Here is a 16,576-nt window from a genome sequence, read left to right as displayed (position 1 = left end):
CAGAGTGGACTAGCCTTGCATTTTATGGGTTAGGTAACTGAGGCACAGAACTGTTTGGACAACTTGCCCCAAAGCAACATATGACCCTCAGGGGGCCAGCTCCTGCCCCAGTTACTGAGAGGCTGTTCATCTCTGCTTTTCGTTTTTGGGGAGAGTGACCCCTTAACTAACCTAACACTAGATATTTCGGAATAGAACTGAAGACATTATCATCCAACAGTTGAAAAATCCCAGTTTTGTTTTTTTTTTTTGTCTTCTGAACTCCTGTTGAAGACTTTCTGATTATGTCTTGCTAGCTGGCCTGGAGCCCTTTCTGTGAATTGTTTCTGTATGTGCTTTCTTTAGGGTCATTACATTTTCCAGCTTAAAAATTTCTTCCAGTTTTGTGGCTATTTTTTTCTCTATGTTAAAACATTCTTTATTACTTTTGACTGTATCATTTCTATACCAAAGATATCAATATTTCCTCCTCCACTCTTGGCCCCCTGGCTGTGTGAGATAATGTATTTTCTGGGCCTCATACTATTTGTTCTGACTTGTCTCTGTTATTTAGCATCCCCTACTTCCACTCCTTCCCATTACCTTTCAGTCTGTTGCTATTTGGCAGCATTTGCTGGCAAAATCTATGTCCACTGTGGCTTCCCACAGCTAAAAAAAAATGGCTTCACCTCTGTCAGAACTATAATGATACATACTAGCAGAGTATAGATAATTATACAATTTCCTGATGAAATTGACTAAAATGAACTGAACATAAGATGCTGATTAGCAGCTAGAAAACCACCTATTGTGTACAGGTGGGCATAAAACATTCAGTGCTATTTGTGACTTCTTATGTACAAAGGAATAAAAATAATTAAAGTAAAAGCTGTCATATGGTAAAAGTGGTAGCTCACGATCAGTAATTTAAAGACATGTTTTTCAATTTTTCAATAGAGTCTTACATTAAGCTATATACTAAAAATTCAGGTAACACTAATAATTAAATACAACAATTTTTTAAACTGTGAAGGTTCGGTCAATACTTATAGGACTTTAATTTTCCACATCTCACTGTCCTTGTCAGTAGAGTGGGTTTTTGTGAGCATAGAATGAGTTGATAAATGAAAGTATGTAGAATATGTTGTCAAACAGAGTTAGCACTCAAAAGAAAGTCAGGGAGAGCTATGTCGTTCTGAAAATAGGAAAGGACTTCCAAGCAGGACACAAGAGGCAGATACCACAAAAGGAAATATTGATAGATTTGACAACAGGAGATTGAAGACACTGCATGTGGAAAAAAGCACAAGAAATTGCAGTGACAGCATTACTAATGAAATCTGGAATAAAAACTACATAAAAAATCAGATTAATATCCCTAATATATTCTATATGTGATTATATAAATTTTACATTGTATAGAATACAATAAATATAACTGGCAGATTGCTATTTTAAAAAACTTAAAGGATAAAAAAGTTATAAAAATTGTACAAAAAAATTTATAAAAACTAATGGACAGAAAAAGCAATTCACAGGAATATGTGAAAATAAAAATAAACAAGTAAAAAAATGCATTAAACTTTATCAATAATCAAAGCAATGCCAGTAGGAATAGTTTGTAGCAGTTGTTTGTATATCCAACTATCCAAATAAATGCAGGGAGAGTGACCCACATTGAGCAGTGAGTGACTCACACTGCTAACAAAACTGCTGGAATGCGATTTGGAAAAAAACATTCAATTCTTTGGCCCAGGCATTCTGCTTCTAGGAATTAATACTAAGAAAATAGTCACAAGTATGTACAAAACTGTAGTGATAAAAATATGTTTAAAAGTGAAAAGTTGTGGATTAGCCCAGTGTACAGCCAAGATCGTCTGTGCATGCATCAGTCATGAAAGTATGATGCAATCATCAAAATGATCCTACAAATTAATATTTTGACCAAGAAGTGTATTCAGAACATAATTTTGAGTTACATAAATATGTATGCTATACACTAATCCCTGAGTAGAAATGATTTATTTTCCAAATTTTCTAAGTTGAACATTCCTTTGTAAATACATTTTTTTAGGGAGTACATGCATTACTCTTTGGTCTTCAATAGATGCATCTGTAAACAATAATATTTTTCAATTGCATTTTACACAGAGTTCTCAGAAGTATTTACACTTGCAAGGCTATACGTACAGAGGGGGCTTGTAGGCTTATCCTTTCGTGAATCCATCTTGAGGAATCTGCATGTAGTAACTACAAGGAAAGCAGAAAAAACAACTGAAAACTGCCATGGAATTTGTATTACAGAACACTCTGATAAAGAATAATCTTTAAGGTGTGATTACATCAGTCCATGCCACTGGTAGGTGAAGCTGAAGACTGCTTGACAGTCACATTCATATCTTCTGAATACCTATCTTGTTTTTTAAAAGTCTTATTAAATTAACTATTTATATCATGTTGTATAAAATCGTTATGATAAGAACCCTTTACCTCAAAATATTCTTCTACTACCTTCTGAGAAAATCTTTGCTACTGGAACTCACCGATGTTTTTTTCTTAGTGGTAGTTGGTTTTCTACAACTTGAATAGTAGTTGAGGGTAGCATACTCCATCAGAGCAGCAAAGACAAATAAGAAGCACACAGTCACGAAAAGGTCCATGGCAGTCACATAGGAAACACGGGGCAAGGACTTCCTGGCTATGGTGCTGAGTGTGGTCATGGTCAGCACTGTGGTGATGCCTGCACAGGGGACACATACCAAGTTGTAAAAGAAGCCAAACAGAATCCCTCCATTCCACATGGTGTTTTATTTTTATGTGAATCTTCCTTCTTGACATTGAGTAAATGTCAATACTTTTAACTTTTAACTGTAATGTATATATAATATTACAAGCAACATTTCCGTAATACGTTTTATTATAGTCTCCACAATAACATTAAAATGTATGAATTAAGTTGATATCATTCCATTTATTCAGTAATTTTTGTATTGTTTGACATTTTGTCTTTTAAATATATTTTCAATGAAAGTGAGGTTTGCAGTCCCCTATACTTCGGCTGTTCCTCATCTCACACTTCTCTTCTGCCCAGGTAAACTATTTCCTGTCTTACTTCTCTTTCTGTATGCAATTTGTAAACTCACTTTTTTTGAAGACTCAGCAGAAACACCACTTTTTCTGAGGCAAATCACTTTATAGTACTCCAGGCAGAGCTGATAATACACACATCTTCACTGTTTCTATACATTCTACGTTCCTCATTTTTTGCATTATCACAGAGAATTGCATACGTCTTTGTGGTCTGTCTCCCTGAATAGAATGTGAGATCTTTAAAAGCAAAACTGTATCTTGCTCATCCTTTCTTGCCCATTACATAGCACCATGTCTAGCATTCTAACCATTTCAATAAAGGCTTTTTATGAGTGCATGAATTCATTGGTTAACTAGTTAACTAATCACAGTATTAATCTGACTTTATTTCATATATGTTGGCCAACACTAAAGATTTAATCAAAGACTGTGGAGCAAATGTAAGAGATATATATGTGATAGAAAGATCAGGTAGACATGACAGATGAATGCACATTAGTTCCCATCTTTGCAGTAGCATCACAGCTCCTATTTAGTGCCCGTTTAGTGGTCTGTCAATCAGCAAGAAACTGTAGAACAAGTCAGATAGAGCAGCATGAGCAGCTTGAGGTGTACAGGGTATTGAACTAGAAGTCAAAGCCTTCAGCCTTGCTCTGGGCCTTCTCAACATTTTGTAAGATAAAGCTGTTTACCCTCTTTGAATCAGTTTCTTTAATCAGTACAGTGAAAACAGAATGTCAGGCTCTCCTTACTGCAGGTGGGAAAGTTGCGATACTTTTCGTAAAAAATGCATTGTAAATTTGAAAAGTGTACACTGATGGCAGGTAAATTTTTATGAAAAATATAGATTTTGTAATAAATATTCAATTTAACATTTTAAAAAATGTGGTGACCATGTTATGTCTAAAGAATTTGTAGGTAGGGCTTCCCTGGTGGCTCAGATGGTAAAGTGTCTGCCGGTAATGAGGGAGACCTGGGTTTGATCCCTGGGTTGGGAAGATCTCCTGGAGGAGGAAATGGCAGCCTACTCCAGTATTCTTGACTGGAAAATTCTACGAACAGAGGATACTGGTAGTCTACAGTCCACGGGGTCGCAAAGAGTCGGACAATACTGAGCGACTTCACTGTCACTTTCATTTTCAAGAAAATTGCGTTTTTACTAAATTTCTTCAAAAATTTTAAAAGTTGATTCCTTTTCTCTTTTCTTTCTTTCTTTTTTTTTTTTTTAGATGTGAAAATAGTATTTTAATAGTAATGGGAATACACAGCACCTCCTGGGCTGGAGGGTCCAGACAAGAACACTCACTAAGCACAAGCCTCCCAGGTACCAAAGCGCTTCCCTCACAACTCTGTTGTGACAAAGGTCAGACACACCTCAGGTCCCCCTTGAGGTCCCCCCAGGCCCTTGCTCCTTACATAACGAAGGTCACATGGACACTGCAAGTTTATCATAAGTTGCCAACAGCACTTTATTTTTTCTTTTCAACATCCTGTTCTGCGGCTTCCTTGGCCCTTTTTGCCCGGATGCCAAAGAGACGGGCGTTGGCGCGGGCCATGCGGGGACTAGCAAGTGCCTTAAAGTTCTTCTCCTCCTCTGTGATGACTCCGGCTTTCTCCTTCTTATAGACATTCCGTATTGGCATAACAGGTCCAGTCAGCTGAGTGGCCAGTTTGAGCTCTTCAGCAGAGCTGTCTCCCTTCTTGGGGGCCGAGGGCTTCCTGGGGAACAGGATAAGTTTGGAGCGGTACTCCTTGAGCCGCTGCACGTTGGCCTGCAGGGACTCCGTGCACTTGTTCCGCCGCCTCGGGTCCACCGAGATCCCAATGGTCCGGGCCACCTTCTTGTGGATGCCGGCCACCCTAAGCTCCTCCAGGCTGAAGCCCCTGCCGGCGCGAACCTTCGTGTGGTACCTGACCGTCGGGCATCTCACCACCGGCCGGAGAGGACCCAACGCGGGGCGCGAGGCGATGCGGCGCACCTTGGCCTGCCGGGCCTTGCGTCTACGGATCTTGCGAGCCGGCTGGTTGAACCATGTGGCCACGCGCCGCTGCCAGTCCTTGTGGAAGTGGGGCTTCAGGATCATGCCATTCCGGCTGGGCGCCATGGCTGCGGCCGAAAGGCCTCCTCTGAGGGCTCACGGCCGGGAAAGGTCCTTTCATTTTGGAGTATCAGCTGAAGTTGTGTTATACACCTCTATATTGTCCCACAGACCACTGAGGCTCTGTTAATTCTTTTAAATCATTTTTAAATTCATATCTTCTTCTAATTAGATAAATTTTATGTGATGGTCAATTGTACATGATCTCTCCCCTCCCTGGCATCTTCAGTCTGCTTTTAAGCTCATTTAGTGATTATTTTCAATTTGACTATTATACATTTTATTCTAGAACTTCATTTTTAAGAAATGTATTTGTTGATACTATCCATCTGGTCATTCACTAACATTGTATTTTCTTTTTAATCCTTGAACCCTGTTATAAAAGCTGCTTTAAAGGCCATATCTGCTGATTCAACATCAGAGTTACATTTTAATGTTGACTTTTTTCCTTGATCATGGATCACAATTATCTGCTTCTTAGAAAGTCTAGTAATTTTTTACTGTACAGACAATATTGTAGATGATACACGATGGACTATGTCATTTTTAAAAGAATGTTGAATTCTTCCTTATAATAATTAGTTGGTTTACTGGTGGTTTTGCTTGATCTTGTCATGGTATGATTTGTTTCTTTTAAAGGAAGTCTAGAGTATTCCTTTATTAAGCAGAGCCCTTCAGGTGTCTCAATTAAATATATTAGTGTTGAGATTTCTCCACTCTTCTGGTCAGCAAATCTGCTACCTGCAAGCATGTCATATTTCTAGTATCTCTGTTCTCTTAATGCCATGATGGCTACTCTTTGATAGGACTTGCATAGTTTCAAGTTGTGCAGACATATTACTCTGTTTTGAAGCTGATCTTTAAAGTCATACTCACTATGACATCTGAATTTGTCATTGTGAGGTCATAAGCTCAAGAATAGTTGCTAAATTTATGTTATGTCTTTGTCAGCTGATTTATCATGTATTTTCTATAAGAATGAAAAACTAACATTGGGCAGAAAGTCAGTTCAGTTCAGTTCACTCAGTAGTGTCCAACTCTTTACAGCCCCATGGACTGCAGAACACGCCAGGCTTCCTTGTCCATCACCAATTTCCAGAGCTTTCTCAAACTCATGCCCATTGAGTTGGTGATGCCATCCATCCACTTCATCCTCTGTTGTCCCTTTCTCCTCCTGCTTTCAATGATTCCCAACATCAGGGTACTTTGCAATGAGTCAGCTCTTCACATCAGGTGGCCAAAGTAGGAGCTTCAGCTTCAGCATCAGTCCTTCCAATGAATATTCAGGGCTGATTTCCTTTAGGATTGGCTGGTTTGATCTCCTTGCAGTCCAAGAGACTCTCAAGAGTCTTCTCCAACACCACAGTGTTGGATAAATTTACAGCATAAATTTCTTGGAGCTCAACTTTCTTTATGGTCCAATTCTCACATCCATACATGACTTCTGGAAAAACCATAGCTTTGACTAGACAGATGTTTGTTGGCAAAGTAATGTCTCTGCTTTTTATTTATTTTTTTTTTCAGTTTATTTATTTATTTATTTATTTTTTTTTACCATTTATTTTATTCATTGGAGGCTAATTGCTTTACAATATTGTAGTGGTTTTTGCCCATACACTGACATGAATCAGCCATGGATTTACATGTGTTCCCCATCCCGATCCCCCCTCCCACCTCCCTCTCCACCCGATTCCTCTGGGTCCTCCCAGTGCACCAGCCCTGAGCACTTGTCTCATGCATCCAGCCTTAGCTGGTGATCCATAGTATACTTGTTTCAATGCTATTCTCTCAAAACATCCCACCCTCGCCTTCTCCCACAGAGTCTAAAAGCCTGTTCTATACATCTGTGTCTCTTTTTCTGTTTTGCATATAGGGTTATCGTTACCACCTTTTTAACTTCCATATATATGTGTTAGTATGCTGTATTGATCTTTATCTTTCTGGCTTACTTCACTCTGTATAATGGGCTCCAGTTTCATCCATCTCATTAGAACTGATTCAAATGAATTCTTTTTAATGGCTGAGTAATATCCCATAGTGTATATGTACCACAGCTTCCTTATCTGTTTTTTAATATGATATCTTGGGTGGTCATAGCTTTTCTTCCAAGGAGCAAGTGTCTTTTAATTTCATGGCTGCAGTTACCATCTGTAGTGATTTTGGAGCCCAAGAAAAGAAAGCCTGTCACTGTTTCCATTATTTCCCCATCTATTTGCAATGAAGTGATGGGACCCAATGCCATGATTTTCTTTTTTTGAATGTTGCATTTTAAGCCAGCTTTTTCACTCTCCTCTTTCACTTTCATCAAGAGGCTCTTTAGTTCCTCTTTGCTTTCTGCCATAAGGGTAGTGTCATCTGCATATCTGAGGCTATTGATATTTCTCCTGGCAATCTAGATTCCAGCTTGTGCTTCATCCAGCCTGGCATTTCACATGATGTACTCTGTATAGAAGTTAAATAAGCAGGGTGACAATATACAGCCTTGACATACTCTTTTCCCAATTTGCAATCAGTCCTTTGTTCCATGTCTGGTTCTACTGTTTCTTCTTGACTTGCATACAGATTTCTCAGGAGGCAGATAAGGTGGTCTGGTATTCCCATTTCTTTAAGAATTTTCCACAGGACTGAGGATATTGAAGGCTAATTTACGTCGTTAAAAAAGTACTGTGCTGTTAAACAAACAAGAATTAAAAACCAACAGAAGTGGTGCGATGTAATATACAAGATTTTGCAGGTTTTTTTTATATTGAGGTAGCTTTATTTCCAAAAGAAATTGTGAGAGTGCTGGTGGAAAGAACTATATATCATATATTATTAACAAATCAAAATATAGAAAGTTAGGCAAAATTCCTACCATAAAGAAAAATTGACATAAAACATGCACTACAAATCTAAAACTCCTGAAATTTAGTGTTTGATTAAGAGAAATTTGGGTACCAGAGAAAAATTTATGAAAAGATTTTGAGCTTTAATGTGTAAATTATAGCTGAAAAGAATAATAATTTTCTCGTTTGCTGGTAAATTTGCTCTAGACAAGCAGTACCTCTTTTATTGAAAGATTGTTTTACTTATTTGGTCATCAATCCTCAAAGGTTCTATTTCCATACACTGTTCTATTTCCATTCACTGACCTAATGAGACTTCTGAGTGTGTCAGGTTTCAGAACATGACTACATTTTTAATGACATCATCCGTAGAGCACAGTACAGAATGATGCAATTGATTTATTTTGAATACCTAACCTCAACTTAAGTGGTACACATGAAATTTTGTCAGGAAGAAAAATCTAGCTCGTCTATTTAAAAATAAATAAAATAATCAAGTAGCCCTCAAATTAGATCAGTTACATTTGAACTGAGTTTTTTTCATTGAAAGTATTTTTATGAATATAGTTCTATATTAAAATTACACAAAATTGTAGGAGACTTTTTTGAAACTCACCTAATGCTGTTCTTGCTGGTGTAGCATCTTTTTTGATCCAGAATGATACCCAGGATAAAACCACAGTCAGTATACAAGGAATATATGTTTGAATAGTGAAGTATCCCATTCTTCTACTCAATTCAAAATATATAGTCATGACAACATAATCACCTGTAATGAAGTATTGCCAAAATTAATACAACTTTCTTGTGTTAAAATAATTCAAGGAAATAATTTATAACTTATTTTGTTAAATGAATGACTTGATAACAGTATTCAAGTACAGCATTTATCAAATTGGGGAAAGAGTCAAAATTCTGGTGCTTTGAAACTTAATTTTTATTATATCTATGGCTGTGTGAAGTATTTTACTGTAAAAGATAGAAAAAGATACATATTATTTGATATGTGTGATAGACATGCACATTTATTCTATGCCATTATTCTACACCATTTATTCAGGCCGTTACTCAGTGAGCTATTATCACTTCTGTCTAGCTGTATTGTACATGTTTAAGAACAAGGATAACAGAAAACTCACCCCTCAAGTAGCTTCATTCTTGGTTTGCTCTTTCAATAGTAACAGACCTATACATAAACTTTCATATCTAAACTTCTCTAACAAATTTATATTTCCATTTTTGCAGTATGAATTCAAGCTTATCAGTCACTATAATGCTTTACTTAATATTTTTATATTTATCTTATCCTTTCATGATTATTCAGAAAATAAACAGAAGAAATCATTTTATGGACACTATTTCCTCTTTACTAAAGCAAAGCCACACATAAAAGAGTTGGGATTAATAGAGATGTTACTGGAAATTTCATAAGATTCCATGAGGGGCTGGGAGAGTGTGCATGCCTAATACATTGTTTATTTTATTCCAAAGTTGCCTCTACCCATGTCTTTTCTAGGTGATCTTCTGAAGAACTGTGTCTCTCTCCTTTCTCCCATTTGACCTCCGTCCTTCAACCTGCTGGATTCAACCTTCTGGCACCTGAAATTCACGATGACCAGAAATGAGCTGTTATCTCTATCACACCAATACCTTCTCTTAGTTTAGGTCCTCCTTTCATTTATACAAAGTGGGAACCTAGAAACCATTTCTGATTCATTTCCCCTTCTTCAACTTCTATATAGTCCCCAGTTCCTCTTCCTACCTAGCCCATGTACTATTTACCAAAGCCCCTGGCTTGTCTCATAACAACCTTCATTACTCTGGATCATTCTCTGTTCTGTCACCAAAAGGATCTTTCCAGAACACAGCATCTTGCTACTCCTGTACAACCATCAAAACTTTATAATGGAGAGAATAAGATGGTGGAGGAGTAGGTGGACATGGAGTGCATCTCCCTCCATGGATACATCAGGAATACACCTTCAGACACAGAAGTGCTTGCAGAACACCAGCTGCGAGTGGGCAGGAGCACCTGACCAGTGGAAAATAATATATTGAACCAGATAAAACTCGGTAGAATGAAGGAAGTAGGGAGAAAAAGACAAGAGTTAGTAGGACTGGACCTGTCCCTGGCAGGTAGGGGAACTGAAGCAGGGGGTTGATCTCCACATTGGGTCAACTGTTTGGGACAGAGGAGAAATAGTTGAGGTTGAATGTGAAGCAGCTGATCTGTGACAGTCTAAATGGAATGAGAGTCACGCAGACAATCCTTGCCACAGCCATACATAACCCAGTCAGGGACGCGGGTCCCTTAGAAGGCACAGCAGCTGGGAGCTGGAGTGTGGGGATTGTAGAGGGATCTAGGGGGAGGTCTGCAGTTGATGGTGGGGAGACAGCCCCAGGGGACACATGGGAGGAGACTGTGGTGGGAAATGCCTGTGGAGGAAAGCCAGGCCGCCTTGGAGGCAAGGTGATACTGCTGAGTCTGTAGGGTGGGGCCATCCCTTTAGCTTCTCTCTCCCACAGGCCAGCACCAGCAGCTGAACAACAGAGAGGCTGGCCCTTCAAGCCCCTGACAGTGCTGAGCAAGAGAAGGACCCAAGTCAGGGCGCCCTCTAAAGGCCTGAAAAAGTGGGGCAGTGGAGAAGGACTAGCTGGAGAGCACCACCTTCCAGAGGCTAGAAGACTCTGAAAGGGCCATAGCTCCTGCGGTTGAGGCAGTCTGTGTCCCTGCACACTTGGCGCCACTGTGCCACCCTCATGTTCAGTCCTCACTGGGGCAGAGCTGCCACAGACTAGAAAAAGCTCTAATAACACCATGTCTACTGTGACAATAGACATCAGTGCTCCTGCATAGCCGGCATTGCCAGGGTCCCTGTGATCCAAGCAACCGCGCCACCTCCATGCATGATCCCTTCTGGGAAAGAACTGCCAGAAGCTAGAAAGAGTCCTGCATCTATGCAAACAGGATCACCTTGGTCGCATCCAACTCTTTAAGACCCTGTGGACTGTGGTCTGCAGCCTTTTCTGCCCAGTAGATTCTCCTGGCAGGAATACTGGAGTGGATTGCCATACCCTTCTATAGCACGATATTTCCTGCTGCCAGCTCTCTTGAGTACCTGGTGCTGCCAGGGCCTCTGTGACCTAAGCAGCTGTACCAACTCCACACCTGGCCCTCACTGGGGCAGAACCAGGTCCTTCAGGGCATCCTCAGGAGCAGACTCTTCTGGATGACCCACATCCAGAAGTAGAGATAAAGCTATAGTTGAAACCCAGGGTCAGTGTGGCTAAGGAAGAAGACCTCTAACCTTCCCACCCACTGTACAAACTAGATTAAATCCACACAATCAACTAGGAAGACTCTGTCTGTGGAATATGTAAAAGGACAATGAGAGTTCTCACAAAAGAAAATGCGCTAGTTCTGACACCTGTGGACATTGAAGGCAAGAATACACAGGAATAGGACCAGATTAGAGTCTGAGCAGACCCCACAGCAGGTCCAGAGACCAGCCCAGTGTTGAAAGGCATCCCAGGGAGGTAAGGTGGACTGTGACTCCAGTGAGGGAATGGGTGCTGACAGCAGAGACCCAAGAAAAATATTTTTTATATTTTGACTTGTTCTGTAGTTGCTTCTGGATGTTCCCTCTGCCCCCTTTTCATTCTGTTGTAGTTGATGGTTTTTACTAGTACTATTAAATCTATTTAAACTTTAGATAATTTTTTTAAAATCACACTTCTTATTTCTGTTATATACTTCTGCCTCTGCATTAGCCTTTTGTAGTTCTGTGGGATTTTCCTTTTTTTTTTTTTTTACTTTTTCTTCTCTCTTTTTAAAAATTTTTAAAATTTATTGTTATTTTTTTTCCACATTTATTCCTTTGTTTGTTTTTCCTACTGTTCTTTTCCCATTGTAGTTAATCTTTACTGTATATAAATCTTCTTTATCTACTTCTGCTTAGCTTTGCATTTATATTCTTTGTTTCTTTTTCTCACCATATTTGTCAGTTTATTTTATTTTTGTTGTTTTATTCCCCAGTTGGCACCTTACTTTAGTTCTGTTTTCCAGTTTGCAATTTAGTTAGTTTTATTCTTAATTGGTGGATATAATTTTTTATTTCCTTTGTTTGCAAGGTCATTCTATTATACTTTATTTATCTTTTTTGTACTTTTGGTTTTGCTTATGGGTGTGTATATATGTGTGTGTACATTCCATTATTTTAGTTATTATTTACCTGATTTTGTAATTGCCATTTATCTGGGATGCACCTTTTGCTTCTCAGTTTTGTATGTTTGTTTTAATACCATTTACTGCCATAACAAACCACCTGTGGAATCTCTGTTCCTGGCCAGAGCCCAGGCCCTGAGACTTTGGAGTGGGTGTGCTGACTCCAAGTCCATAGATTACCAGAGAACTTCTGACCCTAGGGAATATCAAATAGTGAGAACACCCACAAAGGCAACTACTTGTGTGCAAGACCTGGTACCACCCAACTGCCAGTGGCACCCTGTGCAGGACGCCTCATTCAAACAGCAAACAAGATGAAAAGACAAACCCAACCATCAGCAGACAGGGTTATCACCTCACCCAGCCATGCCCATCAAAGGGAACACAAACGCAAGTCACAGCCTACCTGAAACTTACACAAACCACTGGACCAACCTGACGAGGGCAAAAACCAAAAGGAAGAAAGAACTCAGCATCAGAGCCTGGGAAAAGGAGGCCTCAAACATGATAAGTTAAAAATAAATAGATAATGAAAAGGTAGAGAAGTAATGTGCAAATAAATAAAGAGGAAATAGGCAGACTACCTGAAAAAGAATTCAGAATAATGATAGTAAAGATGATCCAAAACCTCAAAAAATAAAATGGAGAAAATGCAAGTATCAATTAACAAAAACCTATTAAAATAAAAGAACAAACATACAGAGACAAACAGCACAATTACTGAAATTAAAAATACTCTTAAGGAATCACTAGCAGAACACCTGAGGCAGAAGAATGGAAAAGTGAGCTGAATGATAGACTGGTGGAAATAACTGCTGAAGAGCAGAATAAAGCAAAAAGAATGAAATGAACTGAGGATAGCCTCAGAGACTTCTAGGACAATATTAATTGTACCATCATTCAAATTATAGGGGCCCAGTAGAAGAAGAGAAAGAATATGAGAAAATTTTTGAAGAGATTATAGTTGAAAATTTACCCAAATTGGGAAGGAAATAGTCAATCAAGTCCAAGAAGCATAAAGTATTCCATACAGGATAAACCCAAGGAGAAACACACCAAGACACATACTAATCAAACTATCATAGATAAAACACAAAGAAAGAATACTAAAAGTGGCAAGAGGAAAACAACAGGTAACATACACGGGAAACTCCATACATTTAACGCTGATCTGTTGGCAGAAACTCTTCAGGCCAAAAGGGAATGTCAGGTTACATTTAAAGTGCTGAATGGGAAAAAAATCTGCAACCAAGATTACTCTACCTGGCAAGGATCTCATTCAAAATTGATGGAGAAATCAAAAGCTTTACAGACAAGCAAAAGTTAAGAGAATTTAGCACCACCAAATCAGCTTTACAACAAATGTTAAAGGGACTTATAAAGTCAGAAAATACAAGAGAAGAAAAAGATCTACAAAAATAAACCCCAAACAATTAGGAAAATGGCAATTGTAACATATATATTAATAATTACTTTAAATGTAAATGGATTAAATTCTCCAACCAAAAGACATAGACTGGTTGAATGGATACAAAAACAAAGCCCACATGTATACTGTCTATAAGAAACCCACTTCAGACCTAAAGACACATTTACACTGCAAATGAGAGGATGGAAAAATATATTCCACTCAAATGGAAATCAAAAGAAAGCTGGAGTAGCAATCATATGAGAAAAAATAGATTTTAAAATAAAATATATTACAAAAGATAAGGAAGGACACAACATAATGATCAAGGGATCAATCCAAGAGGAAGACATAGCAATAGATATTGTAAATATCTATGCACCCAACATAGGAGCTCTTCAATACATAAGACAAACACTAACAGACAAAAAGGAGAAATTGACAGTAACACAATAATAGTAGGAGACTTTAACATCCCACTTACACCAATGGTCAGATTATCAAAAAGAAAATTAGAAAGGAAACACAATCTTAAATGACACCTTAGACCAGATGGATCTCATTGATGTCTTCAGGGCATTTCACTCAAATGCAGAAGAATGCACTTTCTTCTCAAGTGCACATGGAATATTCTCCAGGATAGACCACATCTTGGGTCACAAATCAAACCTCAGTAAATTTAAGAAAATTGAAATCATATCAATCATCTTTTCTGACCACAACATTATGAAACTAGATATCAATTATAAGAAAATGACTATAAAAAACACAGACACATAGAGATAAACAAAACAGTTCTAAATAATGAGCAGGTTACTGAAGAAACCAAAAGGGAAATAAAAAAATTCTAGAAACAAATGACAATGAAAATACAACAATTCAAAACCCCATGGGATGTAGTAAAAGCTGTCCTAAGAGGGAAGTTTATAGCAATACAATCTTACCTAAAGAAATAAGAAAATCATTGAATAGAAAATCTAACTTTACACTAAAACAACTGGAAAAAGAAGAAGAAGAAAGACAACAAAAACCCCAAAGTCAGTAGAAGGAAAGATATCATAAGGGTCAGAATAGAAATAAATGAAAAAGAAATGAAGGAAATAGTAAAGATTAATAAAACTAAAAGCTGGTTCTTTGAGAAGATAAACAAAATTGACAAACCTTTAGCCAGACTCATCAAGAAAAAAAGAGAGAAGAATCAAATCAGCAAAATTAGAAATGAAAAAGGAGTGGTTACAACAGACAGTGCAGAAATACAAAGGATTATAAAAGACTATTATAAGCAACTGCATGGAAATAAAATGGACAACCTGAAAGAAATGGATAGATTTCTAGAAAAGTTCAATTTTCTAAGACTGAACCAGGAATAAATAGAAACTATGAACAACCCAACTACAAGCACTGAAATCGAAACTGATCAAAATTCTCCCCCAAAACAAAAGCCCAGGGCCAGATGGCTTCACAAGTGAATTCTATCAAACATTTAGAGAAAACCTAATGCCTATCCTTCTAAAACTCTTTCAAAAAATTGCAGAGGAAGGAACACTTCCAAACTCATTCTAAGAGGCCATGATCACCCTGATACCAAAACCAGGCAAAGACAACACAATAAATGAAAATTACAGGCTAATGTCACCGATGAACATAGATGCAAAAATCCTCAACAAAATTCTAGCAAACAGAATTCAACAAACATTGAAAAGCTTGTACACCATGATCAAATTGGGTTCATTCCATGGATGCAAAGATTCTTCAATATATGCAAATCAATAAATGTGATACACCATATTAACAAATTGAAAGATGAAAACCATATCACAATCTCAATAGATGCAGAAAAGCCTTTGACAAAATTCAGCACATACTTATGATTAAAATTTTTCCAAAAAAAAAAAAGGGGCCTAGAAGCAACCTACCTCAAAATAGTAAAGGCCATGTATGATAAACCCAGAGTAAACATTATTCTCAATGGTGAAAAACTGAAATTATTCCCCAGCAGGAACAAGACAAGGGTGTCCACTCTCACAACTATTATTCAATGTAGTTTTGGAAGTCCTAACTACAGCAATCAGAGAAGAAAAAGAAATAAAAGGAATCCAGATCAGAAAAGATGTAAAATAGTCACTGTTTGCAGATGACATGATACTATACATAGAAAACCCTAAAGATAATATCAGAAAATTACTAGAGCTAATCAGTGAATTTAGCAGTCACAGGATACAAAACCGATACACAGAAATCATTTTCATTCCCATATACTAACAATAAAAATCAGAAAGTGAAATTAAAGAATCAATCCCATTCACCACTGCAACCAAAAGAATAAAATACCTAGGGATAAACCTACATAAGGAGACAAAAGAATGGTATACAGATAATTATAAGACACTGATGAAAGAAATAAAAGATGACATAAACAGATGGAGAGATATTTCATGTTCCTGTGTAGGAAGGATCAATATGTGAAAATGACTATAAAATGTGAAAATGACTGTATTACCAAATGCAATCTACAGATTCAATGTGATCCCTATCAAATTACCAATGGTATTTTTCACAGAACTAGAACAAAAAATTTCACAATTCATATAGAAACACAAAAGACCCTGAATAACCAAAGCAGTCTTGGGAAAGAAGAATGAAGCTGGAGGAATCAAGCTTCCTGACTTCAGATTATACTACAAAGCTACAGTCATCAAGACAGTATGGTACTGGCACAAAAACAGAAATATAGACCAATGGAACAAGATAAAAATCTGAAAAATAAACCTATGTACCTATGGGTACCTTATTTTCTACAAAGGAATCAAGAATATACAATGGGGCAAAGATAGCCTCTTCAATATGTGGTGCTTGTAAATCTGGACAGCTACATGCAAAAGAATGAAATTAGAACAGTTCCTAACAACATATATGAGGATAAACTCAGAATAATTACAGACCTAAATAT

At 37.7% G+C, this 16,576-nt stretch overlaps 1 protein-coding gene and 1 pseudogene across 1 annotated transcript in view; both read right to left on the bottom strand.

The window, feature by feature from the left end:
- GABRG3 (gamma-aminobutyric acid type A receptor subunit gamma3) overlaps positions 1-16,576 on the bottom strand; it is an 833,077-nt gene that overhangs the window by 10,413 nt on the left and 806,088 nt on the right. Inside the window, exons 7-9 of the mRNA XM_070478123.1 lie at positions 8,610-8,762; positions 2,523-2,719; positions 2,170-2,229 (exon numbers count right to left, since the gene is read on the bottom strand). Coding sequence (XP_070334224.1) covers positions 2,170-2,229; positions 2,523-2,719; positions 8,610-8,762 — 410 coding nt within the window. The remainder of the gene's footprint in view (positions 1-2,169; positions 2,230-2,522; positions 2,720-8,609; positions 8,763-16,576) is intronic.
- Positions 4,514-5,220, bottom strand: LOC110139822 (large ribosomal subunit protein eL13 pseudogene; annotated as a pseudogene).

Source organism: Odocoileus virginianus, chromosome 16, assembly GCF_023699985.2.
Source record: "Odocoileus virginianus isolate 20LAN1187 ecotype Illinois chromosome 16, Ovbor_1.2, whole genome shotgun sequence".
Lineage (NCBI taxonomy): Eukaryota > Metazoa > Chordata > Mammalia > Artiodactyla > Cervidae > Odocoileus > Odocoileus virginianus.
The sequence above is the reverse complement of the archived record's forward strand: the minus strand, read 5'-3'. Positions and strand labels throughout refer to the sequence as shown.